At 39.4% G+C, this 26,060-nt stretch overlaps 1 protein-coding gene across 3 annotated transcripts in view; it reads right to left on the bottom strand.

Moving 5' to 3' along the window:
• The window catches only part of CDK14 (cyclin dependent kinase 14), a 472,950-nt gene that overhangs the window by 67,247 nt on the left and 379,643 nt on the right, over positions 1-26,060 (bottom strand). For all 3 annotated transcript variants that reach the window (XM_034760407.1, XM_034760408.1, XM_034760409.1), the window contains 2 exons: positions 21,056-21,195; positions 15,422-15,570 (listed from right to left, as the gene is read on the bottom strand). In XM_034760407.1, coding sequence (XP_034616298.1) covers positions 15,455-15,570; positions 21,056-21,195 — 256 coding nt within the window. In that variant the 3' untranslated portion in view covers positions 15,422-15,454. The remainder of the gene's footprint in view (positions 1-15,421; positions 15,571-21,055; positions 21,196-26,060) is intronic.

Genomic DNA, 26,060 nt, shown 5'->3' with positions numbered 1-26,060 from the left:
CAAATAGACTTTAAATTTTTTATTCATTAAAAAAATAGTGTTATCCTGTAGGGCAGCGGTTCTTAACTGGGGCTCAGAGGCTCACTGGGGGGCTGCGAAGCAAGGCCACTCAGAGTCCCAAGCCCTGGCACCATACTGGGCAGAAGAGCCCCAGTTCCCTGAGCCCTGGAAGAAGCCACCCTGGGGGTCTAAAGCCCTGAGCCCCAGATCCCCAAGCCCCGGCAGAAGCTGCCAGGTGGGGCTGAAGCCCTGGCACCCGGGTAGAAGCCGCCCCATGGGGCAGAAGCTCGAAGCTCCCCGCCCTGTGGGGCAAAAGCCTCAACCCCCACTTCGCCCTGTCCTGCGAGGCAGAAGCCCCTCTGTGGCTCAAGCCGGAGCCCTCCGCCCACAGCTGAAGTCTGAAGGTTCCATCATCCCAGGCCCCGGAGTTTCTATAGCATATCAGAGGGGAAGGGGTCCTCTGAAAGTAAAAGGTTGAGAACCCCTGCTCTAGAAAAGCCCTAGGTTGGTTTCTGATCCAGGCCTGCTTAGGCTACATCTACACTACGGGGGGGGGGGTCGATTTAAGATACGCAAATTCAGCTACGCAAATAGCGTAGCTGAATTGAACGTATCGCAGCCGACTTACCCCGCTGTAGGGACGGCGGCAAAATCGACCTCTGCGGCTTCCCGTCGACGGCGCTTACTCCCACCTCCGCTGGTGGAGTAAGAGCGTCGAATCAGGGATCGATTGTCGCGCGATCCCCGAGAGGTCGATTTCAAATGATGGCAGATTGTTCTTGTTCTGCTGTTTTACGCACATGCCGAAAGAACTGGAATGGTTTAGTCAGCCATGGTTTTCCTCTGCTGGTTATTTTCTATCACAGAGACAAGGTGGGTGATAAAGAACATGATACTAGCCCACCTTAATTGATCAGTCTTGCTAGAGTTGGTATGGCAACACCCATTTTTTCATGGTGTGTGTGTGTGTGCGCGCGCACACACACACACACACCTTCCTACTGTATTTTCCATTGCATGCATCTGATGAAGTGGGCTTTAGCCCATGAAAGCTTATGCTCTAAGGTGCCACAAGTACTCCTGTTCTTTTTGCTGATACAGATAACATGGCTACCACTCTGAAACCTGTCACCATTCAAGGAGCTAAATACAAGGTGGATCAAATTGTTTAGCATAAGTAGTTAGCACATATTTCAAGGGACATTTCAAGTTGAAGTGGCCCATTAACACCTCTGCTGTCCTAGGGGAGGAGGAGAGGTTAGTAGGTTATAGATCAGGAGTGACTAAACTGTGGTTCACAAGCCACATGTGGCTCTTTTACAGTTAAAGTACAGCCCGCAACACCCCCCACATTCTCTGCCTACCAGGCCGTAGGAGGGGGAGGGGAGAAAAATGTGGAGCTTCAGCCCGCAGCAGCGTGGTGGGGCTTGGAGCTTCTGCCCTGCAGGGAGGGGCATCTCAGGGCTTCAGCCCCATGGGGCACTTACCAGGGCTCGAGACTTCAGCCCTGCTCCTGCTGAAGCCCTGAGCCCTGGAAGAAGCTGCCCCGCAGGCCTGAAGGCTGGAGCTTTCCAGCCCCACGGAGCTAAAGCCCCAAGCTGCTCCCCTGCCACAAGGGGCAGAAGCCCCAAGCCCCCTGCCCTGCAGGGCAAATGCTTCAAGATCCCCCCCGCATCCTGCCCCACAGAGCAGAAGCCCTCCCACAGGTGAAGCCCGGAGTCAACCCCGCAGCTGAAGCCCGGAGGGCCCCCCAATGCTGGGCCATGGGGGAAAGGCGGGGGCTCCAAAAGAAAAGGTTGAGAACTCCTACTATAGGGAATTTACAGAATTACACAATATTGGCAAAATTCTCCCTTTAAGTCTGCACAGCGGATCTCGATTCCAATATTCTGCTCTCCTTATTGCACAGGCACAGATCTGAGATATATGCATGTACGGGGATATAGGCATGAGTACTGGAACTGGTTGCCACAGTGTGGACCAGAGAGGAAAACTTTGCACTAAAGTAATCATCTGAGAACTAGAAGATGCCTGTGTTTACAGTGCTGTATTAACTCATCTGTCTGATAAACAGACAGAGTGGGAACATAGCTTAATGCTAAGCTTTTTATGCAGAACGCAAAATAGAAATCATCCATCTGCAGAGTTTTTCGACCAATATTTTTGTTACAAAAGTCTTTTAAAGAAATAAATTCTGATTCACATTAGTTTTAGGAAGGGAAATCCAACAGCTTGTGGTTAGTTGATAAAACAAGACATGGCTATTTCATTACTGTCATGGAAAAAAACTTGCTAAAGTATATAAAAAAGGAAAGCTCAAGTCAGAGAAATGTTGAAAAGATACACGTGAAGAGTCTTAATACTAAGCAAACATACCTCAGAATTAAAAAAAAAAAAATTAAGCAGTGCTGTACATGACTTGCAACAACAAGCAAACTTGCTAGATACGTGTGTTTAAGATAAATGAGATCACATTCCTTGTCAAGAGAAGATATACCTTGCAATATAAGTTATTCAAAGACAGATTGCTGCTTTTAAACCAAGTTTACTCAGTCTAAAATGGTATTAGTGACTCCAAGTCGTTTTTGATAAACGATCCAATTCCATGCCCATGTAAGCCAATAGGTGCAGGGTTGAGTAGAAGTGTAGGCAATGGCATGTGCAATATTATTTTCTCATAGTTCAATGTACCATCATTTTTCAAAAATGTTACCTATGCAATTTAATTTTTCCTGTCATGCAATATATCTTATACACTCAGATACAGAATGATGAAACAATCAATGGCTAATAACATTAATAGCCCAGGTTAATTTAACTCCCTATGACGAAGGTTCTGCCTGCAATTTTCAGTCACAGAATGTCTCAAACAACACTCAGTATTTTGTATGGCTGAGACTTAATATATGCATCCTATAAGTCAAAGGTAGCCAGGAGACCTTGCAGTTTTTCATTTAGATTTAATTTTAAATGAAAAAAACATACAATTTTTTAAACCATAATTCTCAAAAAATCTTTACTTTCTAAGGGATTTTCTGGAAATGAAATTATATTGTGAAACTGAAAGTGTATTCTGATTTTATCCAGTATGACTAACCAAAGATGAACATGAGCTGCGTTATAATGCAGTCTGCCATTGAGACAGATTTTTCACAACAGTAGCTTAAAAAAGATAAATCTTTGTGTCCAAAAACCCAAAACCATACCATACCATGTTTATAATAAATGTATTCTCTATCTACCGGGTTCTGCCGAACTGCTACAATTGCCCAGATAAACCATTTGAGAGTATGTCAGGTTTAATTAATACAACCTGACCTGATCATTTCCATAGCAAGGAAGAAAGAAGTTTGCATTCTTTAAATCCAGAGCTCAACCTGGAGATTATGCTAAATTGCTTCATTCATAGTCCACACTCCTCCGCACATGTCAGGAGGACAGCATTTGTCCCTGGTAGTGATAAACAAATTATACATGAAATCAATTCCACTTCACAATAATTTTCCCTATTGGGTATTATCTTTCCTCCTCTGCTCCCTCCAGTTAAGCTTGCATCCTGTAACTTGCTAATGAGCTGGGGGCTTTCTGTTCCAGGTGGCACCCCCTGCCTCGAAGTCATGACATTTCCCATTTCGAATGCTGCTGGCATTTTTCGACAGCTCCTGCTAACTAGCCTTTTTGACCCGCACTAAGAGGAACTCATCTGATCGAATCCTCTAACCTGCCAATCATTCCAACAAATGATCTTCACAGTCACTCCCAAGGCAGGGGGAAAAAAAAGAAAGAAAGAAAAAGCTAGCGAGAGAATGAGGGAGTAGGCAAGCGAGCTGCCTCTGCAGCTACCTAATGAGAATACTTTAAGTCTCTGAGGCAGCTGAAACACTGAAAAACTGGTGGGAAAATTAGGGCAGAATTGAATGCCTAGCTCTGTAATTACTGATTTCTTTCCATCCTGAGATCATTTTGAGAGCAAGACCTCTGAGATGTGCCATTTTCTAAAGAACACAAGTAAATTTGATCATATAAATAGAAAATATATGCATTTCCTCTGCCACCACCAATATGTGACCCGCATAATTCTGCTCTGCCAAATGACGTTCTTTTCAGAATTAACTAGGGGCTGTAAACTTATTAAATGAATATTTGCACCCAGGAATTATTAATTTTTTTTGGTCATGTGTAAGCCATAATTAGTATTTTAAAACCTAATTTAAATGCTGGCAATATTTACACCTCTGTTTTTAGGCACAAACATTTGTAAACAACAAATATAATTTGAACATAGTCTATATGAAGTTTTGTGGGTTGAAACCAAGCATAGCAGTTATGACAATGAGTGATTTGTTTTGCTTTAGTTCATTTTACAGTGTGATAGATTAGCTAACTCTTGAATTATTCAAATGTATTAGGAGACCGGTTTAATTTTTTTTGCTCTTATAGAATTTTAACATTAAATTTGTTCCAGATCAAGTTCAGTAGGTGGATAGTTCAGACTGAAATAACAGATTTAGGAAAAAAATACATAAACTAAGCAGTTACAGTGTTATACTAAGTAACGTAGTACATATTTTATGTAATAACAAATTCAAAACTTTTATTAAGGGATTATACAACAACATTATATGTTGTCTTTATACCATTACAACACATGTAATAATATTCGGCACATTCTAATGATATTGTTCCTCCCATTTATAGCAATTATGTCAACAGATATATTTGCAACAATTATAGTATATAATTAATAGCTCTCTACCATTACATAAAAATGATAATCCACAATTAAAAAAATCAAGACATGTATGTAGTCAAAATTATATTAAAACAACATTAGTCATTTATAACACCACCACAAAATTATGGAACTATAAGTCTTAAACCTCCACTTCTGAAGAAGAAGATGACACTGCTTCAGTGTTATCCTCCTCTGTTGTGCCAAGGTATTGGAGATTTTAATATTTTATTCTGAATTAGTCTGCTTTTTCCCCTGAGACCTTTAAGATTATTTTAATGACATGCAGCCACGGGAACAAAAGTCAGACTAAACTGTAAATTATGGGGCAGCGTAAACTCATGCAATTTGATCAATTGACTCTTAAAAATATTACTGCATTCATGGCCCAATTCTGCCCACAGCTGAGCACACTCAATTCCCATTAACTTCAGTGGGTGTTGCATGTACTTATCCAAGAACAGAATTTGGCTCTGGGGGGGGTTTAGTTTCTTTGTTTCACAGTCTACCACCATAAACTATGCAACTGAAATATTGATACAAAGCTCTTGAAACCACTTATTCATAGAAACCATCCCAGTGCATACCGTTCAGAGGAGTTTACTGAAATAGATTTTTGTTTTATGATTTTGCTAAAGGTAAAATGTTTTATTAATTCTGAACACTGCAAATTATGCCTTACAGGCAATGACTCTTATTAGATTTGCTGTCTCTATAGGTTACAGGCCATGTGTCAGCACTAGAAGCTTCTTCTTTGTCTGGGAACCTAAGTTTCTCCCCTTCAGTGGTTCCACTTTTTCCCCATAGACAAAGCCTAACTGAGGAATCATGTGACAAAATAATCCTAAAGGAGAGATGACCGTCCATGAGAGAATAGGATAGTTTAGAGCTTCTTTTGCTTCTCTTCCAGTCATTGTCATTTAGACATTGTCCTCTATGCATTCAAATGTCATCCCAGACTATCAGCCCACTTCAACTCAAACAGCCTTTTATGCCTAGACACTTCTTAGAGCATGAGCGGACCACAAAGACTGTCTAGTGGGAATCGGTTGCTATTCTAATATTAATAATACAATACAGTGCATTTGGGGCACACAAGATTCCATCTTCTGTATCCCAAATTCAAGAACAAACAAACATGAAATGAAAAGATGGATAAACAGTGTTAGCTGAGCATTTGTGTTACTGAAAATACCATCAATATCTTCAGAGATTAACTGCATTATCTGAGATTGCTAAATTAGAATCCTATACAGTGAAAATTGCTTAAAACTACAGCTAAAAATGCTTAAGGGTAAATTATCAGAAGTGAACTAAAACATAAGCATCAGACTATACAAAGGTAGAAAAAAAATGCTATTTTCCCTTGACGCAGGTTCAACTTTAATATTAGTGATACTTCCTTCCTCATCTGGCGGCTGTGTAGCTGACCTGACTGTGAAACAATGCAACTCAAAAAATACACCTACAAATATGCAACTACAAGTTCCAACAAAGAATAATACAGAATATACAATCACAATACAAAATTTATAGACCGTAGCCTGGCATATTTCAAAAGCTGGTCATGGCAAGTGATCTAGGTCAGTGCTTCTCAAAGTGGTGGTCCGCGGACCAGTGCCGGTCCACGAGCCATCAGCTGCCGGTCCGTGGCGAGTTTCCTCATAAGAGCGTCGAATAGAATAATAATATGGCACCAGTCCCTGGCACATTGAAAAAAAAAAAAAATTGCTGGTCCCCCACATCAGATAGCTTGAGAAGCACTGGTCTAGGTAACAAGCCAAAGTGCCAAACCAAAGAACAAGCCAAAGTCTCCCATTCGGTCTTCCTCCTTGCCCCTTTTCCTTCATCCTCAACCCCTTCCCTGCCCCAGTGGGCCTTTTAAAGAAGCATCTTGCACTACTACTAAGCACTTGCCTCAGAATCCTGCCCACAGTTTGGGAAGCCCTTTTCATGTTATTTTAATCAGAAATTCTCTTCCCCAAAAATCTCTTCTGCCCCCTCTTCCAATGTAGTTCAGGACTTTAAAAAAATAAAAACATTTTTGCCCTCTTTGTGCAACCTGTGCCACATGTCATACGAATAGCTATCTTATACCTTTGCTGCTACTCTGAACCATCTTATTTGAACTGCTGCTTCTGCTCAGGGTCTATTTCTTACATGTAGAGGAGTATGTGCTTTCCTGGCCTTTCATGAATGGACCTGATTGGCCCACTGGGTCCAGTGTTTGAATGGCTCAATGAGACCATGTGAGAGGCTCCCACCAAGTGTGGATTTTTAAATGGATTCTTTAAGTGAATGGCTCACTTTGCATAATTTCATGTCAGTGGATTTCCAACTCCAAATGAGGATTTGATCCCCGAAATCCAAGGGAGTTGTGTACTCCAGTGTTTCTTGTAGTAAATATGACCAGCAATAACAAAATTCATGTTAGAGTAGAATACACTTCGGACACAATGCAGAAAGCACTTAAACATGTGCTTAAGTAACACTGAGTACATAAGGCTGATATGGAAAGCCTTTCCGTGGCATATAGGTCCCCTTGGCCGCTGCTCCATCTGCAGTTGGCTAGCACAAATCCTACATGAGACTGAAAGATAGCCTAGTGCTGACCTGCTACATGATGGATGAAAATTTCACCCTCTGAGCATATACATGCTGGACATACTGGTCTCATTGCATTTGATGTGTTTGCATGGTGGGCTTGAAGGCAGAGTTTGGTCTATAACTTCCATTTTACACAAATTAGAACAAAATAGCTTCAAGATGAGAATATAGTCCAATCCTGTGGCTTTCTTGGACAAATTGCTATGTGCATATCATTTAGGGTGTTTTCCATCAATGTGACGGCCTTATCCTTTGATGCTAACTAAAACACAGTAGGAATAGCCCCATAAAACCATTATTTTACTAACCTTCTAAAATTACGGCACTAAAAATGGTAAAAAAAAGACACAAAAACCTCTAGGATCCTGCAGTTCTCTTTGTGTACTCACTATTAATTTAATGTTTTACAAAATTAATGCCACAATTTCAATTCCAGTTAGTACTATTACTGGACTCAAACCCAAATTGCTTTCAGCTGCCCAACACAACTGCATCTTATTAGCCCTTTCACTAAAGACAATTTATGCAAATCCAGTATTTTCAGTTAAATAATTAAAATGGCCCTCAACATTCATGTATAAACATAATTTGGTAGTGAGAGATGCAAGAAAAATTAGGACTTTAAACACCCCCATCTTTAGTATGTAGGCTTCCATCTTTTCAGTTGGTGCAACACGAGTGCTTTTATACAACTATTTGAATCCAACTCTAAAAAAAAAAAAACCCTTTATCTTTAAAATGGTTCCATCTACTGTGGTGTTACACTTCAGTGTTATTTTTTCTACAAAGACTTTGTTTTACATTGATCTTAGAAATTCTGGAAAGGATAAAATTCTATGTGGGGCTTTCAGCTTTTGATTAAATAAACAACTACAGAATCAAAGTCAAGTTAGCTAGTAAAGTAACTCAGCCCAGGAATTCCCTTTCATGCAGACCCTACTTCATTATAATTACTATAGTTTTATCTCCTGATGCTGCTCAGAACAGGAATTAGAACCACAGTATATAGCTTTCCAGAGTGATTTAGCAGTGATGGGACACAGAGGGTAGAGAAAAGCAAGGTGATGATGAATTAGAAAGACTTTTCAAAACAGACTGACTCATACACTGCTGGACTATAGCTTCCTCACAGCTCGAGTTAAAGAAAAGCTTTCAAAAATGATGTTCCTATACAGCAGTGCTGAAGAGGGTATCTTACACATTTTGTAAATGCTAAGGAGAAGAAGAAAATTGAAAATGAACATATTTAGCTTGATCTGTAATACACTTCTCACCAGACATAAAAACAAGCTACTAGATTGGAGAGAAGCATTTTTACAAAACATTTTTGTGTTTTTGGATATCTTTTTTAGCAATTAGCAGTTTTTGCCATTCTACTAGGAACTGTTGTCCATTAAGCTTTATTTTGTTTCACACAGCTGAGCTGACCTGAATGAGGATATAGCCTTTCTGATTGGCTGGATTTATGTCACTTGCTGGCTTAAATGGACATAGAAGAAAGAATTCAGCATCCTGCAATTGAAATTCAGAATTGCTTGTATGCATGTGCCTGTGGAGAAGCAATACAAATAAAGACCACTTTTTGTTTTGTTCCAGTGAATTGTCAAGGAGATTTATAAAGCCAGGGGGATCTCATTATGGTAATACAGGTTAAATACTTTAAAAGCATATGGCGTTACCATCCTGAATTAAATTGTCCCTGCTGGCTCTAGAAGGCACACAATAATTGGTCAGAAACACATCTTTGTCTTTGTCCAGCCAATCGGAACTCAGGATATGAATTACTATATAGAACATATCATACAATTTGATAAGAGATAATGTTTTGTCTTTTCAATTACGATTTGATTTACCCTTTACTGGAGGAACAAGTTCTGGCCATAATTTTAACTGGCCAAAGGACAAACATGGCTCTGGAGTTTTTTGTGGCCCAGTCTGGTTATTATAGAAGCTGGAATGGCAGAGCTGTGTGCAACCACCAATTTTTGTTTTATAGGTATTGACATGATTATTGCAAATTTAAAAAAAATGAAGAAAAATATTAGACATGAAAGAAAGATATTTTGCTTTCTCATGAACCCTCCTAAAACATTATGTTTGGTTGTAGTCAAGAGCTTTTATCATAGAGTTCTACTCACGGGCAACAAAGACTTTTCCCTGATATTACTCCCAGTGAAATTCTATGCCGCTGCACATGTGCAGAATTCATGTCCCCTGCAGATTTTTTCTTCCAGCAGAAAATTCATTCTGCAGGGAAGGCACTGCAATTACACCTTTCGTCTGCCAGGGCTGCTTTGGCTTCAGAGGAGAGGGCAGCTGGCTCAGCCAGATATGGAGAGGGAGGGAAAGAAGCTGCCTTCCCCACAGCGCCTTGCCAGTGGGGTCAGATGAGGACAGGGCCGGCTCCAGGGTTTTGGCCGCCCCAAGAAGCCAAACAAAAAAACCCCCCAAACAAACAAACAAAAAAGCCGCGATCTGCGGCGGCAATTCAGTGGGAGGCCCTGCGCTCCGAGCAGGAGTGAGGGACTGTCCGCCGAATTGCCGCCGAACAGCTGGACAGGCCGCCTCTCTCCGAAGTGGCCGCCCCAAGCACGTGCTTGGTAAGCTGGTGCCTGGAGCCGGCCCTGGATGAGGAGGCATGGGATATGGGGGGAATGGACAGAGTGGGGCACACGGGGCTGCTGGGGGGGGTCACATAGACTGGGCTTCAAAAGTGCTAGTTTGGGGGACAGACTGGGGCAGTGGCATAGGAGCTAGTGGAGTGACAGCATTGAGCCAAGGGTGAATGGTAGCGGGGTGCAGGGACACATGGGGACAGGGGGAGAGAGGGTGCAGGGATACATGGGGACAGGGGCAGATGTGTCTGACTGAATGGGAGAGGCTAAGGGTCTGTCAGGATCTGCATGAGAGAGGCTCCCCAACTCCCTAACAATCTCTCAACTCCCCTCCAAAAATCCCCACCCTGTTCCATATTTCTCCCACCCACACCCAACAACCCTTCAAGTTCACACCCAGGCTCCTTCTCAGCAATTGCTTCTCTCTCCCTCCGCTCCTCCATTACCCTTGACTCCCCCAAGGCTTTGCACTGCCTCTGAGGGGTGCGGGAAATACATTTCTGTATTGTAGCTTAAATGACTTATTTCTTAGAGTTCTGCATTAATATGCTTAATCTATTGGTCAAAAAACATTTCCTGAATCTTTTTTGTTGTCTGTATTGTTAAAGACATATTTGCTGACAGGTATTTTGAAATAAATTACCAAAATAATTGAAACTGACATGATTATATTATGTTATTTTGACAATTAAAATATGCAGAATTTTGAAGTTTTTAAAAATATTGTGCACAGAATTTTTAATTTTTTTGGCGCAGAATTTCTCCAGGAGTACTGATATGGGGCTCATTATTTGATATTTACTATTTTCCCCTCATTAGTGAACAATCTTCAAGTTGGTCTTTGATGATTTACTGTGCTGGTGTTCCAGGGGATGTATGCTGTCTGTCCAGTGCGCGCCAGGAGCAGCAGGACAACGTGCCACTCCCTGCTTTGGGTTCATGGCAATGCCATAATTTAGTCCACAGGGAGATCACATTTGTAGATGTCAAGAGTTCATATCTGGTGAGGTAGCCTAAGTTTTAAAAAACTGCTCTCTCACCATTGTTTTGGGATGGTTGGCAGCTATGTAGCAGGCAGGCAGCATTACCACTGCTGTACTCCAAGGATAATAGTGCCTCTCTGGGATGCTGCGAATCCCTTCCCAGCCCCTGCTAACACCTCTGTTCCTTGCATTAATTTCTCAGGTGTGGTTAGCAGGAGATTTCTGAGGAAGAGTAACTGTGGAGGCAGGGGTACAGAGTGGAGCCAAGGGAGTAATCACTGAGGAGAAGGAGAACACATTCTCCCCCTTCCCCCCAAAGTCGGTCAACCAAGCTTCTGGGCCTGGTTTGAGGGGTATTTGTGCATTCTGGGGAATTTTACATCATTTTTCTTTGCCATTTTCTATCACTCTTCAAAGAAGAAAACAAGCCAAGATTCATCAGTAACAAATCCAGCTGAATGGCAGAACCAACCCTGCTTAGTTATAACTCAGTAGTTTTAGGGAGACAAACAATTTAAAAATATTTCTTCTTTTCAGATGGTTGATGAGCAGAAAAATATTTTATATATTGTACATTTTAGGATCATCATTAGCTTCTAAGGCAGTGCCCATAGAAACAAAGAAGGTAATTCAAACCTCAGAGATTGTTTCAGACTCTCTGCAAACACAGACAGACCTCTGAATAAGCATAAAAGCATCTGTACTCCTGTCTACTTTGCTCTCATTTCGTTTTTATTTTGCTTCATTAGTGGCAGAAAAATCTCTCAAACATCTCAATCCCTTTCACTCCTTCTCAGTTTATATACCCTGAAAACTTCCAATTCTGCTCCAGGGTCTATGGAAGAAAGTAGATCTGGAGACGAGGAGAGACATTTACTATTCTTTCAAAGTGCTGCTTTCTACTCCTCTGTGCTCCTAATAATACTACTTACATAGCCCTTTTATATTTTCAGACATCTGCACAGACACTAGCCTACTCAATTCTTGCAAGAGCCCTATGGAAAAGGTAGGCTAGTACTATTATCTGCATTTTAGAGATGGAGAATTGAAGGCACAAATAGGTTAAATGCATTTCCCAGAATTACAGAGCAGGTCAGTGTCAGAAGACCTGAATTTGAATTTTAAGATTTCCAGATTCATTCATGAGATTACAGTGCTGCCAGCAAACTAACTTACACCCAAATTTTCAAAAGTGTGCATGTCTTTTGTACCTACCTACCTCAGACTTTTGAAAACCATCATGTATATGCACATGTCAGGGATATTGTTCAAGAGTCATTGGAACAGGGCCATAAACTTGGGTCTCAGTCCTCCCAACTGAGGGCCCTATTACTGGTCTAGAGAGTCACTTCTTTTTATACCCATCCAGCCTACCCTATAGCCCAGGGATTAGGGCAAGTTTGCCTTTGTTACCACTTCCTCCCAGTTGGCTGTGTTCACCTGTTGTGCCTTGTATTATACTTAGATTGTAAACTCTCTGGGAAAGGGCCCATCCTTTTGTTCTGTGTTTGTACAGCACTTAGCGCAACAGGGGTCTGATCCATGATTGGGACCCCCAAGTGCTATTACAATACAAATAAATAATAATCAATTTGAAAGTGCATTGGGATCCTATGGAATGAAAGATGCTGTTCTGAACATATGTAAGATATTGTTCGGGAGTAGCAACCTCATCGTACATACATACATACACACACACACACACATATATATATATATATATATATACACAGGCTCGCTCTTTTTCTAGGGCTATATTTGGCCCACTGTATCTGTTTTGGTATGGAAAAAGAAACCACCTAACTCTGTTCATATAGGTATTGAAGAATGAGCAAAATTTCCTTCTTCCCATTATTTTAACAGCTTACTTTCACATATGAACTTATATTGCGAATTCTGTGTAAATTCTTGTTTGGAGGCAACAGAAATGAGATTCTGTACATAAGCTTCCAAACAAAAGGTATTCACCACAGATGGGGACATTCTAAATTTATTTTAGATGGGTAATATATCATGTTGAAACAGGCAAGGCTGAAGACATGTCTGCTGGGGCACAGCTCCAGGAAAAAAGTAGGGCTTTAGCTTGTCAATAAAGATGTAAACAGACTGCTCTGAGGCGGTCTCATTTCTGACATTAGAAAGTCTTAAATGCTTTGTTGGAGAAGAGCATGTGCAATAACTGGGACAGATTGCCAGAACTGAAATCTGATCGCGTCAGTTTTCAACAGTCACTGTTTACCCTGGAAACCACCCCCTTAACATTACAGGTTTTTACAAAATAGAATTGAACATAATTTTATAATGGTAGAGACTGCAGTTAGAATTTATTTGGGGTGTGTATCTGATAATGCGACATATACACATAGCTAACAAGATTTGTTTATTTTTCACAAAGAATATTAACAGTATGAATATGAGATTATAATATACATTGGGCTAATTTTATAGTGGGCGATACAGTAACGTTACCATTTACCTCACTTCCCAGTAGCTCCCTGCTAATTTATTGATGTCAACAATATTAAACAGTAAAATATGTTTTAACCTGCAAACAGAAAAGTGCAAGAGTAATGCCTCTTTCAAAAGACAATTCTTTTAAACAATGGACTAAATTTTGAAGTGACATAAGGCCAATATGAGATATCCTTTGGGTGCTCCATAAATTAGTAAGAAAATAAATGTAATTGTTGCCTAAATTGTGCTGATAATAGAATCAAAGAATTGTAGGACTAGAAGGGACTTCAATAGTTCATCTAGTCCAGTCCCCTGCACTCAAGACAGGACTAAGTAATAACTAGACCATCCCTGACAGGTGTTTGTGTAACCTGTTCTTAAAAACCTCCAGAGATGAAGATTCCACAATCTCCCTAGGCAATTTGTTCCAGTGCTTAGCCACCCTGTCAGTTAGGAAGTTTTTCCTGATGTCCACCTAAACCTCCCCTTGCTGCAGTTTAATCCCCATTGCTTCTTGCCCTATCCTCAGAGGTTAAGGGGAACAATTTTTCACCCTCCTCCTTGTAACAATCTTTTATGTCCTTGGAAACTGTTATATGTCTCTTAGTCTTCTCTTCTCCAGACTAAACAAACCCAGTTTTTCCAATCTTTCTTCACAGTTCATGTTTTCTAGACCTTTAATAATTTTTGTTTCTCTCCTCCTGACTTTCTCCTATATGTCCATATTTTTCCTGAAATGTGGCACCCAGAACTGGACATACTACTCCAGTTGAGGCCTTATCAGTGTGGAGTAGAGTGGAAGAATTACTTCTCGTGTCTTGCTTACAACACTCCTGCTGATACATCCCAGATGTCGCTATGAAAAAAAGATGTCTAACTGCATTTAGATATTACAGGCACAAAAGACATCCTAGGAGGTGCAAGTGGAAAAGGGGATGTTGGTGGTCTAAAAGAATGTGTGTTAAAGGGAGGAAAGCCCTGCTAAGCCTATAATGTACTAATAATGCAAACAGACAAAAAGTAATTAGTAGGTCCATACAAAATATATAACAGGCATCCACCTATTTTAACCTACTCTGACAACATGGCAGACATCCCCTACAGCCCAAAAACATACAGGTCTCCACAATGCTGTTAGAAAGTCTGATGCCATAACAAGCAGCATTTCAACACTGAAATATGTTTTAGATCTTATGATTGAAGAGCTGTGGGCTCAAACTGAATCCATGCAAGACCAAAGGGATAATGGTAAAAAAGGAGATTTATTCATAGGAGCCAGCCAAGATCATTCCCTCCATCAAGGGCATTGGCCCTCCATTTGCCATGGTGGTAAACTCTGGATAGGATTCTTAGTCTTATTGAACTCATCACTAGTCTCTCAACCCATATCTAATAGCAAAAACTACATGAAATGCCTACTTTCATCAATACCAGAAGTCAGTTACTCCCTCTAGGTACCAGCTTGTAATGACCGCTGTCGGCTATATCAGCAAGGAGTTTCCTATTGGCTTCTGCAACATTCCCAACATGTCAGTCACAATATTTCAGCCCACCTCTTCACTGTGTCTGGGACTAACAACTATCTTAGGGTACGTCTACACTACCCACCGGATCAGCGGGTAGCGATCGATCTATCGGGGATTGATTTATCGCGTATAGTGTAGACGCGATAAATTGATCCCCGATCGCTCTCCCGTCGACTGCTGAACTCCAGCTCGGTGAGAGGTGGAAGCAAAGTCGACAGGGGAGCCGCAGCAATCGACCCCATGCCGTGAGGATGCGAGGTAAGTCGAACTAAGATGCGTCAACTTCAGCTATGCTATTCTCGTAGCTGAAGTTGCGTATCCTTGGTTGATCCCTCCCCCCCAGTGTAGACCAGGCCTCTCTCATGCAAAATCCAAGCTCAGATTTACACACATGCACTTAATTCCATTTTTTTATTTTTTAAGTTGGTTTTTTTTTGGCACCTCTAAAGCACAATTTAATCCAATGCTGTATTCAAAGAAATTCTTTCTGATAAGCATTCTTACCTGCATTCTCCGTAGTGAGTCTAAGTATTCTCCTCAGTGCTTGCTGTTTGATAGACCTTTGCCATAACTATTGTTTTTCCCAAAGACTCTCATGCTTTCTCCAACCTCTAGTTGTAATCTTACATTCGGTACCGTAAAAATAGAAGACACTGTGGAAAAAGTGACAATTCAGAATCTTAATTATTTTGTTTTATGATAAATGTATTGCTTTAAAAAGATTCAGCTAAATGCTGTGGCAGACATTGAAATAAGGAATAAGCTTTGTGCTACTTCTAAATTATTTTAAAACATCTTCAGTGGGAAGGAAGTAGGATTGTTTATGGGGGAGGTTGTTATGTGAGCATACAACGTTGTCAGACGTCTTATAAAGAGTTGTGTTTTCAGATTTTTGGGGTTTTTTTTGTTTTTGCTCACTCTGGTCCCATCTGTGATTCATTTTTTCCTATTACTTTTGAAGTTTCTCCTGTGTAACCTTTAGAAATGTACCAGAATTTCTAAAAATAAGACAGGACATTCAATAATTTGACTTCATGTCTTCCAGCTTCAAAACTCTGCTGCCTGTGGAACTGAGCCTCTGCATTTGCCTTCCCTCCATTGCAAAAGAACAGAACAGAACCACAGTGTTAGAGACCATTAAAGTGGTTTAAAAATATCCAGTGAATATTTAAAAGCAAACCAAATATCTCTACATAATGCAGGTCCACTCTATCAGATCTGTAGCTGAGCCACTGGAGAAATCTGTATCAAGCTTGCAAGGTGATGGCAGGAAAGTTTGTGTATGGAACTAATTATTAATGGCCATGATAATATTAATGATGAATGTCAAAATACAAATGGTGAAGGGTTCACAATGATGATCAAGAAACCTAGTTCCAATTACAGGTTTCAGAGTAACAGCCGTGTTAGTCTGTATCCGCAAAAAGAACAGGAGTACTTGTGGCACCTTAGAGACTAACAAATTTATTAGAGCATAAGCTTTCGTGGGCTACAGCCCACTTCTTCGGATGCATAGAATGGAACATATATTGAGGAGATATATATACACACATACAGAGAGCATGAACAGGTGGGAGTTGTCTTACCAACTCTGAGAGGCCAATTAAGTAAGTGAAAAAAAACTTTTGAAGTGATAATCAAGATAGCCCAGTACAGACAGGTTGATAAGAAGTGTGAGAATACTTACAAGGGGAGATAGATTCAATGTTTGTAATGGCTCAGCCATTCCCAGTCCTTATTCAATCCTAAATTGATTGTATCTAGTTTGCATATCAATTCCAGCTCAGCAGTCTCTTGTTGAAGTCTGTTTTTGAAGTTTTTCTGTTGTAAGATAGCCACCCGCAGGTCTGTCATTGAATGACCAGACAGGTTAAAGTGTTCTCCCACTGGTTTTTGAGTATTATGATTCCTGATGTCAGATTTGTGTCCATTAATTCTTTTGCGTAGAGACTGTCTGGTTTGGCCAATGTACATGGCAGAGGGGCATTGCTGGCACATGATGGCATATATCACATTGGTAGATGTGCAGGTGAACGAGCCCCTGATGGTATGGAGAACACTTTAACCTGTCTGGTCATTCAATGACAGACCTGCGGGTGGCTATCTTACTACAGAAAAACTTCAAAAACAGACTCCAACAAGAGACTGCTGAGCTGGAATTGATATGCAAACTAGATACAATCAACTCAGGATTGAATAAGGACTGGGAATGGCTGAGCCATTACAAACATTGAATCTATCTCCCCTTGTAAGTATTCTCACACTTCTGATCAACCTGTCTGTAAGGTAAGACAACTCCCCCTGTTCATGCTCTCTGTATGTGTGTATATATATCTCCTCAATATATGTTCCATTCTATGCATCCGAAGAAGTGGGATGTAGCCCATGAAAGCTTATGCTCTAATAAATTTGTTAGTCTCTAAGGTGCCACAAGTACTCCTGTTCTTTTTGCTAGTTCCAATTAGAATCCCTCAGACTGGATTCTTTCTTTTTTGCAAGCATTAGCACCTGTGTATTAGGCTATTAGGAATAACAAAAATCTATTATGTGCCCCTGTGAGATTGAGAACAAAATTACAGGTGCACATTTAGAGGTTATATTACAATTGGTTGTATAAAATTAAATGAAATTGTGAGTCTTTATACTCACTAAAAACCTTCATCGTTTTTTTTGTCCAATGGATACTAGTGCAGCTAATAGGTGTTAGGGTCACCACATTATTTTTGTACATTTAAAAGATTCAGCTATTGTATTTATTTTATGGAGATTGTATTTCACTATTATAATACATAGTCCTGTAATTATTATCTCTGTTGTATAGTACTCATACTAAAATTTATTTTGGGTGTTTCTGTGGTCTTTTTTAAAATAAGAAGGTGTGTTATAAATTACTTGCACATATTTATGCATGGAAATGCTTATGAGCTTATTTAAGTAGGAAAGAGTGAGGGAAATTACTTTATGGAAAATGAAATCTGGCATAGTTAGTACAAGTATTTAGTTTCTATATTACAGCTCAAGTCTGGGGTTCTTGGAAGACTGTGATATCTCAGGTATTGTACTGTATTTCCAGAGTAACCCAGCGTGGAATGATTAGGTTGGTCTCAAAGCATCATTGTTCAAGTTCATTTGTTCATTTGTACACTTCTAGTCAGCTGAACTGTTCCCTTTTTGGATGAATTTTGTAACAGCATTATAAAATTCACTATTCCTGTGTCTTTTTTGAAATTTTATACACTGAAAGTGAAGATTGCAGTGTAGGTTAGGTAGAGTTAGTTGGAAAATGGAATTCCCATCCCATCCAAAACTTTTTTCATTCTGAATCACAACAAAAAGTCAAAATTTCAACATTTCTCATGGAATGTCAATTCCAAAAAGTTCACATTTCAAAACATCATAATATTTCAATGAAATAATGTTGAATCATTTCATTTCAAAAACGTCAAAATGGTTTGTTTCAGTTATAGCAAAACATTACAGTAAAGTATAGATTCTATGTTAAAATTATATCATAAAAGTTAAAATGTTGATATGATTTGTTGACACTTATTCTATAAAAAGTTCATTGAAACTACACTTTTCCACATAATGTTTTGATTCAGATGAAACTCCAATTTCTGATGGAAAAGTGTTTCCGTCAAAATTCCTTCTAGTGGTAGGGATTCCTTTCCCCTCTCACACAATTGTGATTCTCCACAGACTTTTTAGTTTAAAGATTTCAATTTTGCATGTGGACTTTGCAGTATAATGTACGTTCCATGAAGAGGATTATCTGTAACATGGACTCCGAAAATGGCCTTGTGGTGTTTTGATTGGAAGGCTGTTGACTGTATTGTGTGCTAAATACTGTTGCATTTATCCAAAAATTTAAACTAAAATAAAGTATAAATAGGAAATCTGTCCAGACACCTGGATAAAGTATTAACTCAGACAAATGAGGTCACCAAAACTAGTCATTTCACTACAAAGTAAACATTTTCCAAAGTCTCCAAATATATGACTTCTTTGTTTTGTAAATATGTTTACAAGTATATCCAAGTTGTACTAAATAGAAATGATTGTAGTATTTGATACTCGGATTGTCCTTTCTTGCATCTGGATTTATGCTTCATAATGATTATCTACTAGACACAGAAAGAGTATATCTGTAACTCAAAAATTTTACTGGAGGCATTTAACAGAACCTTGCTTTAAAATCTAATGATTTTTCATCTTTATTCTCCCCCCTTCAAAAGGTTTCACTGCTCCTGATGTTTAACGTTATGCAAAGACGTGTTTCTGCCAATGAATATCGCCTTATGGTTATGCTTCTGCAAATAACCTGCTGTGAGCTGATAAAAGGATTAATGCAGCCAAAATTCTTAATCTGTGAAATTACAAATTAAATTCTCATATTAAAAATACCACCCTGAGGTATTTTTTGTGGTTTTAATTCCCCTCTGGTGTTCTGCATACATTGTGCTTGTTAATGACTAGGACAAGACTGTCTCTGTTGGCAGCCTGCTGCAGAGTGATAATGTGTAGGCATTTACTTCACTGATAGAACTGGATTTAACCACTGACTGATAAACTAAGTGGCAAGTGGGTAATAAGTCCATATTAACAGAAAAGTACTACTAGAGAATTCAGAATTCATAGACTATCAAAATCCTGGCTAGACTAAATTGTACAGTCAGACAGGATTGAGATGTCACCAATGCAGATTGATTTTTGTTTTCTATTTAGTGGGAAAGGGATAATTAAACTGGCATGTTTGATGTTTGATTAGCCATGAACTAATGAATCTCTTTGCATCATACTTTCAGCAAAGACAGACTTCCTTACAGCCTCATTAGCTTAAGAATGGGTGCATTGGAAAGAGGTCTGGGTAGGAGGGTGAGAGTCCTGGATCTAGTGTTAACAGAAGAACTGAAAATCTATCAGCACTGCAGGTGAATTGGAGAATATAACCTATAATTAGTGACAAGGATTTTTATCTCCAATTCTCCAAAATGGGGATTAGTCCCAAAAGCAGGTACCCCTATGGAGCAGGGTACCTTGAGTGCCAGTTTACAGAGCTGCCTCAATATGAGATCCAGTGCAGTTATCTGTTAGAGACAGAACAACTAAAAATTTGGAAGAGGGAAAGTTGACTTACTAAAAGTGAAGTAAACAAAAAAAAATCTACTGTTGACTAATATTTGCATCCTGAGCCCAGTTTTTCAAACATTGATGTCCAAATCTCATATTTTATTGCTCAAATCACCTTGCGTAGGCACATAAATACCATTGTTACATGACCACATGATGATTTAAGTCTCTGGATATTAGATTTGGATCTCCTATTAAGGTACCTGTGTTTGAAAACTGAAAACAATTTCTATGGTTAGAGTGCAAGAATTGATTTAAATAAAAATCACAAATAAGATTCCCATGTGAAACCTATTTATGGTAACAAAACAGACTCTCGATCAAAAATACCCTTATGTATTGTAAGCATGGGTTTGCCAGAATTCATAGTGGTAACATTTATTATTCTGGAAAAAGATGAGGAAATCTGTGGTATAAATACTTCACAAATATTTAAAAAGCAATTGACAGCATTTGTGCTGGATGGAACATTTTTGCCAAGACAACTGGAATGTGTTTTGTTTAATAGGAGAAACAAAAGAGCTGTGTGTGAATACTGAAAGCATTCTCAGTTAATAAAATGAAGTTTTCTTCTCATACATTTCAATTCAGCAAATTAACCAATTGTCTACTTTGTGTTCCTCAGTCTTCTGAATGCCAAGTCTTTTTAAAGCATTATTGTTATAACAGATACAGTGTCTGAGAATCAAACATTGCTGGATTTTTATCCTGTGTGCTGCAGCTAGTTAAAAAATACTGTATGTTATGATGTGAAAAGCACTAAATATGTAAATTGTATTTTTTTCCTTCTGCTTTATGACAATTCAGATAATTCTCTTGGCTGCACACATAATCAAATACAAAGATAGCTAGCTGCAGACTGCAGAGTAGAGATAGCAAAGGAGAATCCATTTTTTCCTGTGTCAAGCAAACTATGCAATTTGAACTACAGAATTTCACTCAAATATATATATATCTATATACTGATTTCCTTGCTTTTATTCAGCTCAGAGGTTTTGTCATACTCACTATCAGTTAGCTCCCATAGCCGTGGGGGCAGATCACTGAAATATTCGTGGCTCAGGGCTGCCTGTGCTGACAATCTGTTCTTTGGGAAACACTGAAGTAGTTTGGAGGCCAGATCCTCTGCATGATTCACATAGCTTAGCCTGAAACACAAGCAAGGAGAATTAAAACAAACATCTCTACGTACAAGCTAGTTACTCTCTTTACTAATATCAGCTGGATTCAGTATAGTTAAAAATGCAGAATCTTGCATCACTGAAGATTCAGGGACTGAAAATTACACTGGTTCCAGGATTTTCTATACTCAGTGCTAGACCAGTGCCAAAAACATACTCCTTAGACTAAGGGTGAAATTTCTGTGGTCGATATCTTATGAATCACCAGAACACGTATATCATAACATATATATCATAAAAGCTTTAGTTACCACAGGAGGAAAAGCACGTAACTACGATTACCATTTTGCTTTTCCCATCCCTATTTCACTTAAACATGCTGCTAACTTGAGAACTAATACACCTAGAAACAAATGGCTTATACCATCTAAAAACATGAAATCCTAGCTGTTATCTTCTAGTCTGCCTGGTCCAGAAGTTCTTTGGGAGACTGGTAAACATTTCCAAACTCTGGCTTTGGTAAAAAAGTGTTCCAAAAGAAAAAATGTTGGATTCTGCACACACTGAATATATCTTCATCATCATTTCATTTTATAAATCCCAGCACACTTTGTTAACTAAAGATCTGTTTTCAGCCAACGAAGTCAAAACACCTATAATTTAAAATGCCTCCACTTTGCAATTCATGGGTTGACAAATAAGGATATTAGATAAGCAGGCCAAACTTTCGAAGAGTTTGAAATAGATACCATTATCTGCCCATAAAACCCTGAAGCCTACAGAGTTTCATCCAAATTTAGTTTAATAGAATTTTGACATGAGGTCAGTTAGTCTTTCCCCTGTTTGTCTCAAGCTGATTTTCTGGAATATCACTCAAGAAGCAAGATGACGTATAAGAGAGAGTCCCTCTTTTTATTCTCAGGCTCTTGTAACAGTGGTTTGAGGTTCAACAGTTTATAACAGTCACACTTAGAGGTAACCAGAGAGCCGAACATCATATGCAGGTTACAATGAATATCGGATACACCACAGAGAACATCTCTGTTACAGACTTCATAAAGACTCAACTTCTGCCCACTCTTACAACACTCGGAGTTACAGTACAGTGTTCACTATGCTTATGAGAGCCACAAACATCACTTAAAGCTACTCTAACCAAAATGACACATTCCTTACAAGAGGAACACAATGATTCCTCTCTGGGGTGACTTTACACTTTCCCTTTAAGACTTTAGCAGACTCTAATAAATACAAGTAATTAATACATTTAAATTATGGGCTGACATATGCCAGATATGCTGCTATTGATAATGATCCAATGTGATATTCATTGCATTTTGGATCTATGACATCTGTGTGCATTATAGGGATTTTCCTCTAATGAGCCTACCTACTCCAGTCTTGCGAACAGATAGGATATTTGTCCAGAGAATTCCTGGGTATCAACAATTGACTGAAAAGAGTTGACAAACTCAAGCCATTAATCCTAGCCAGTTATTATTTGAAGAAATTTGCAGGACTTGTTTTTTTATTGCTACTCTAGGGTAAATATATTTAAAATGTAAAAGGTACTTTTCAGTGTCATTTTGCTACATCTTTTCCTTTTTCAGTTTGTGGTGCAATATGGGCATTGTCAGTCATTCACCATAGCCCAAGCTTTGCCAAAGGATTAATTCCAGGTTTCTTAAACAATTGTTTTATTTGGCTTTGCATGACATTTACAAGAAAGTGCTTTACAAACCAGGACACTGGTAAATGTCAGTACACATACCACTAGTTACAAGGGGGCAGATAAAGTCTGGGAAAAATCACATTCATGTGGGCACACCTAAACTTCTCATGAACCAGTGATTACTTGGAGCTAGCAAGGACTGGACTGCATATGGCACTGGAAGTTAGGAACTGTGTGGCCTCGGGCAATGTTATTGTAGCCATGTTGGTCCCAGGATATTAGAGAGACAAGGTGGGTGAGTTAATATCTTTTATTGGACCAACTTCTGCTAGTGAGAGAGACAATCTTTCGAGCTTACACAGAGCTCTGCAGAAGGAAGCTTGCCTCTCTCACCAGCAGAAATTGGTCCAATAAAAGATATTACCTCACCCACCTGGACTCAGGCAAGTCATTTAGGGCAAAGTTTTCAAATGCCTCCATATTTAGGAACCAAAATAAGAGAGTCCTGATTTTCAGTGAGAGCTGTGGGTGTCTAGCACCTTTGAACGTCAGGCCACGTATTTCATTACCTGTATCATAGAATCATTGAAATATAGGGCTGAAAGTGACCTTGAGAAGTTATCAAGTCCAGCCCCTTGTGCTGTGACAGAACTAAGTATACAGGTAGTGTGTCCAACTTATTCTTAAAAACCGGATGGTGGGGATTCCACAACGGCCGTTTGAAGCCTATTCCAGGTCTTAACTACCCTGGTAGTGAGAAAGTTTTTCCTAATGTCTAACCTAAATCTCCCTTGCTCCAGATTAAGCCAATTGCTTCTTGTCCTGCCTTCAGTGGACATGGAGAACAACTGATCACCATCGTCTTTATAACAGCCCTTAACATATTTGAGACTATCAGGTCCCCTCTCATTCTTTCTTTCTCAGAACCAAACGTGCCAGATTTTATTAATCTTTCCTCATAGGTCATTAATGAAAATATTGACTAGTACTGGACCCAGGACTGACCCCTGTGGGATCCCACTAGATATGTCCTCCCAGTTTGACAGAGAACCATTGATAAAAAATGGTTAGTTATCTGTATTGTAACGGTTGTTCATCAAGATGTGATGCAGATGTGTTTTTCATGTAGGTGTGTGCGCACCCAGTGTACTGAAACCACATAGCTTAGCCTAGCAGTACCCATAGGGGTGGCAGGTCCGGGGCTAGGTTGGGACTGCAGGATAGGCACCTCTCCCCTGGCCGCAGGAGGTCCGGGGCTGGGCTGGCGGGGAGAGATGTCTCTCCCCACCACAGCCCTGAGTGCCTGTGCAGCGCTTAATAGGCAGCTGCACGACTATGCACCTTAGAGGGAACTTAGCTCAGAATCTATTTGAGCAAAGACTGAAGGATTGCCTTCCCAAAGTTTGCATCTGATCTGGATGCAGTAGTAATGGCATAGTGGTCTGTAAATGTATGATCAAGTGACAGCCCTGCAAATATCCAATATAGGAATGTCAATTAGAAATGCCATCAACGTTGCCAGGGCCCTTGTGGAATGAGCTCGTACCCTTTGAGGAGGAGCAGTCTGAGCTACTTCATATGCTGTCATGTTCCCTGAAGTTATTCACTGGGAGATCATCTGCGAAGAGATCTCTTGCCCTTTAACTCAGTCCGCATATGAAACAGACGAGATGAAGAATGGAAAGATTTAGTCTTATCCGGTAAAAAGACAGCTTGGTATAGAACGTGTGAAGACGCTGCTCATCTGGGGTTGAATGTGGCTTAGTGATGAACACTGGTAGATATATAACTTGGTGATGAATATTACGGGTACTGCTAGACAAAGTTCTCCAACTTCAGCATGCTGGCCAAGCAAACACTTACATGGAATACATGGATGTGTCTTTCAACCAGTTGTACACCCACCTTATAGTAGTTCCATCTTGTAGTAGTTTGTAGCTGCTTGTTTATGAGACTGTCAAGTGGGACTGTGTCAAAAGCCTTACTAAAATCAAGATATATCACATTTACTGCTTCCCCCCATCCACTAGGCCAGCTACCCTGTCATAGAAGGAAATTTGGTTGGTTTGGAATGATTTGTTCTTGACAAATCCATGCTAGCTATTCCTTAAACATTACTCAAATGTAAAAAAAAGTCTTTAAATTCTCTGACCTTCATTTTCTAGATTTGTAAAATGAGGATGATAAGAACGAGGCAAAATGTGAAAAAAAAGCATTTTTTGTGAATTCTGAATCAAAAATTTGATTTAAATACGTTAGCATCCTATTTTTGTTTGCTTTCTTGAATACATTTGAACATGCAAAATTATGACTGCATGAATGTTGGTGGAAAATGGGTATCTGGCCCATAGCCAAGATTTGTTTAACTAAGAAACAAATTAAGTTCCCCAACAAAATGAAATATATTTTGCGTGGAAGTAGTTTATAAAGCCAAGACCATCCTGTCAGGGAACAAAAACAATACTAGCTGACTTAGATGACCAATCAAGAAAAATTCCAAATATCAAATAATCAACACAATACTCAGTACAAATACTATGCAAACCATCAATAGCTCTAATACAGTCTTATCAACTAGCCAAACAATTCTGAACAGGCAAATAAATTAGTAAAAATTGGGACCTGTTGACAGAAAATTGGTGAACAGAAAAAAAGGACTAAACTCACTGAATAAAAAGTTTGCAATGAATAGTTTGACCTACTCTGACTATAATGGTTACTTACCCCTTATAGTATTTAGAGGGGTGTTGTGAGGATCAGCTGTTTTTATGTTGCTTTGAAGTTTCCAGAAACTAAGTTATTAGTACTACTATACTCTCTGGCATTCATAGATTTTAAGGCCTGAAGAGACCATTACGATCATCTAGTCTGCCTGCCTACATAAAACATACTACTGAAGATCACCCATTAATTCCCGCATCAAGCCCATTACCTCTAATTGAGCTAGAACATACCTTTAAATCTATGTAAAAGTTCTATTTTTGTTTATGTAGGTTGGAAGTGCAGAAATTCTTCTCCAGGAAATTTGTCTTTTGCAAAGATCATTTATGGAGAATAGCTGGACATTGCAAAAGGAAATATGCATGTGAAGTCCTGAGACTTGTTTAAAGCAAGTCATTCTCCAAGTTATTAAAAATATACTGCATGTTCATATACTACGAACACATCTACTACATGAGAACTTGTTGGTTCAACTAATTTAATACATAATATTGGTAAC

This window comes from Trachemys scripta, chromosome 2 (genome assembly GCF_013100865.1).
Source record: "Trachemys scripta elegans isolate TJP31775 chromosome 2, CAS_Tse_1.0, whole genome shotgun sequence".
Lineage (NCBI taxonomy): Eukaryota > Metazoa > Chordata > Testudines > Emydidae > Trachemys > Trachemys scripta.
This window is presented reverse-complemented; position numbering and strand designations above follow the sequence as displayed.